Below are 3,771 nucleotides of genomic sequence, written 5' to 3'. Positions count from 1 at the left end.
AGGTATGGCTTCCCTGAGTCAGAGGTCTGCACGATAATGTGGTTGGCCAGGGGTGTCTTTCAGAGCCTTCACTACTGCTCTGTGCACCTCTGCCCACACAAAGAGCACATCCATCTTGGTGATATCGACTTCCGATTTCCCTACATCGGGGAAGGCCGGCCGCGTGATTATTCTGCAATGGTTGACTCGGCGATCCTTAGCGCCGAAGACAAATTGCTGTTCATTCGGTATAATTGGGGTCAAACTTCGTAACCGCTCATGGGTAATGTGCACCGAGGACATTATCATTGTTTCGTTCACAACAAAAGTGCGCTACAAAAAATCAAGTCCGCTGATTCTATGAACAATTGCAGCTTCGGTTAAAGTTTCCAGTGGTCGTCGATTCCCTTGGGGCTGGGTGTGGGAAACTGGCACGACGTAGGCACATATTTTCTACCGACTTCTGTCCTCACCTTCCCGAAGACTTTTTTCTATCATTAAAAGCCCAAAAATTAATATTTGCTGGACCATTAGGGCTGTCCTAGACGACAATAGCACGGGTTGCTCTGAGTGGCGCGGCACTCCAGTGGTGCCACAGTAAAGGGACCTGCTGTTTGCCCCGTCAAGAACGTCCAGAGCTTCTACACTGTGACCCCTAGGTGTTTGACCTAGGTACGTATTTGGGCAAACAACCTCATTACTAAAGTATGTGAGTGCTTTGAGTTGTACGGGAACCTTTGGCCTGGATGCTACGTTTCGTCCTTGTTGGCATGTGGTCATCAAGCAACCTGCAGCTTCTGGAGGCACAGAAGTTGTTGCTCCCTCTCACGACGAAGCGAGAATTGGAGGGGAATTTAAGCGCTGTCCAGGAGACTTGGAGTAGATTGGCCTATCCAGCGCAGCAAAGGCCCCCTGCACGACCGCGGCTTCAGAGCCTCTCCTTAATTCTCTTCCTGGTTATTGCTATCTCGACTGTATCAATCTTAGCATGGCTGTCCATATGCAAGGCTCTGCGCAACAGAGAACAGGGGTTAGGATTGTCACGGCGGAGACTGTCTCAAGGGGGGGAAGGTATCGATGAAGATGCGCTGTCTGTAATAGAAGTGTGTTTGGAATTGGAATCCGAACTGGGGATTATGGAGCAAAGAGCCTCCTCCAGTTCTGAAAATGACTCGTCAGAGCGGATACTGGAACTAGCGTCAGCGCTATCGGAGGCAGCCGCATGGAAGGAAGCAGAAGGGCAGCCGCGAGTAAGCGTGTTCCTGGAGCAGCAGAGCGGTGTTGAATCTAAAGGCGGTGAAGTAGTACACCGAAACACTGGTGCAAGTTCGCCATATGTTGAACTCGATCTGCCCACTGGCCTGTCTCCTGCTCTGGACCCCGACTCCTGGATGGATGCAATTCCCAGCATCGACCTTCAGCCTCACGAACAGGAAACAGCTTATTTATTCTTGGCTACTGCTGACGAGTCAAGGACTGAACAAGCATCAGCACCATTCCCGTCGCAGCGAGAGCGTGCGAGAGGCCGAAGGGATCTTCAGCCTTGCGGCATTCTAAAACATCCGTATGTTCGGCTGCCAAAGTTGGAGGAAGGCGTCGTTCCGAGAACCATCGACCTAGCTGCCCTGTTTCATGAGGGAGGAAGACATTTGTCACCGCATACCTATTTGGTCACGATGCGTACCTTATTTTTACAGGAGACGCTCGGTCAGAAGGACGCAGATCTCCTCATGCATGCCGTCGAGCGGCTAGTGACCACATCATGGCATCATACTCAAAGACAACGAAAACGCCGCTTTCCCGTGCAGCGCGTTGGGGTCCTAGGTACTTATTTTATGGTACTCGATTCCCTCGTGTGTGCTTTCGAACTTTTGGGGAGTTATATGAGACTGCCTCTCTGGTGGGGCAAATTCATCGCCATGTACGACACCGCAGAACTTGCACCAGGTATAGACGTACGTGGAGGCGAAGTAGCAGATTTCCACAGGATGCTGCAACGGCGGCTTATCGCTGCCCTGGATACCCTCAAACAGGGAAGACGCATCAGCCCTCAGGAATTAGTTGTGCTTAAAATGCAGCTGTTCTGTTCACCATTTGGGCAACACCAGTTGAAAGGTCCTAAGTGGGAACCCTGGCGACAAGATGGGGCATGCTCGTAAGGCACGGTTTTTTTCCTTTGGCTGGAGTGTTTTCGATGAGGAGATATTTGTTGGTTGCTTATTAGGCGTTTCTTTTCCGTCGCTGAATCACACCGAGTAGCAGCACTAATCAACAAAATTGGATGCGCACCACCGGCATTTGCGTCATTTTGGAGCTTCACAGTTGGTGAGTGTAAACTCATCAATCTGTGCTTTGGTCTCGAGGATGTCGTGCCGTGTTGCTTTGCCCAATGGTAGGCACATTGTGACAACAGTTTGCAATGGCATGGAAGAGCGTGCCCTTTCGAACGCAAGAGGTACGGCTGGTCGTTTGGGACAAGCTGCTAACCCACATTCGAAAAACAGTACCGTGTCCGAGGAGGTGCCTGGACACTTGGGTTTCCGCAGTGGTCTTTTCACAACAAAACATTTATGTTCGCAAGCCGAGGTGGCGCTGTTGCGGATATTTTTCAATACCGGAAACAGTGGAACATTGGCATCAGGATCTTTGGTTCATTCCGTCAAGACTAGAAAGCTGTGGAAGTAGTGATGGACGATGCAAAAATACTCCAGGTTCAGCAAATATTAGATGGCTTCCAGGCACCCGTTGCGGTGTAGATTCAGATGAAGAACCAACTTTCGCTACGCACTACGGCTCCCGGCTTAACTGGCAGCATCGACGTTAACGCTGACCGGATCGGCAGATTGACTGTGGACCTCAGTAGTAGACGATGCCCCATTACGCACCTTCTGCAGGAATTCTGGCCATTACATGCTCTGGCCTCTTTGCCTTCATGGAGGCGAAGGAGAAGGGACGTTTGGGACCGTTTCACTCAGCTTCCCTGGTACAACTCTGCAGCATTTGCTTTCCATCATCACTGTAGTCTTTACATTATTGCAGTTGCCTGTGCAGCTTCCACTTCAGGACCTCAGCGACATGTTGTTCTTTGGCAGACGTGCCACGTAGCACGTGCCGGCGCAGAGACTCTGTTGTGGCGCCTGGTCCGATGCATTCCATCGACAGGCATGCTCACTGTACAAAAGTATTTGTTTGTTATCAGCTTAGGCGATGCGGCCTGAGTACAACTCTATGTAGCGCTCACGCACTGGCCCTCACCAGTAAAGTGACTCTTGCCGAAAGCACGAAGCGCGGTTTTGAGCTGTTCGAATGTTTCAAACGGGAGGCGTACTAGGCCTACATAGGAAATGCATTCCCAAAAGACATGCGAATTATGAGAATTAAGGGAACCGACGGACACAAGCGGCATCAGGCACCGCAAATGCATCCCAAAGTTGCAGAAGCTGCCTAGGCGTAGTTTGGCTTCTCTATCATCGAGTCCTTAATATGCCCATGTTTGAAAAACTTCTTCCACCTTTCTGTTCGTTGCACAAGCCCCAATTTCCTTTCAAACCCATTTGCCCATTTCTGGCGTGCTACAGCTCACTGCTGACGTTGCCGGAACCGGCAGACACATAGCACCAAAGTGCAACTGGGGGTCGAGGCCTCAGGCGCGCAGTTTTGCATATGTAGGCCACGGGAAGCTTCTAGTTTCTCCGCTGCGAGTGCTCCTGGGCTAGGTCTGCCGCCTTTCTACCTGTCGCTCCATAGTAAAATCGCATTGTTCCCTGTGCTCCCCCAGTTTGGCATCGTTTT

The 3,771-nt window shown here is 50.9% G+C and overlaps 1 protein-coding gene across 1 annotated transcript; it reads left to right on the top strand.

The window, feature by feature from the left end:
* Positions 1-725: 725 nt before the first annotated feature.
* Positions 726-2,138, top strand: EAH_00052470 (hypothetical protein, conserved; the record flags this gene model as incomplete). Its single annotated transcript, XM_013391148.1, has 1 exon — positions 726-2,138. One exon carries the CDS (start codon positions 726-728, stop codon positions 2,136-2,138), a length of 1,413 nt encoding a protein of 470 aa, XP_013246602.1.
* Between the last annotated feature and the right edge of the window lie 1,633 nt (positions 2,139-3,771).

Source organism: Eimeria acervulina, genomic scaffold (genome assembly GCF_000499425.1).
Source record: "Eimeria acervulina Houghton genomic scaffold, Eah_scaff937, whole genome shotgun sequence".
NCBI classification, from domain to species: Eukaryota; Apicomplexa; class Conoidasida; order Eucoccidiorida; family Eimeriidae; genus Eimeria; species Eimeria acervulina.
Note: the sequence above shows the minus strand (reverse complement) of the source record. Positions and strands in the feature narration are given on the sequence as shown.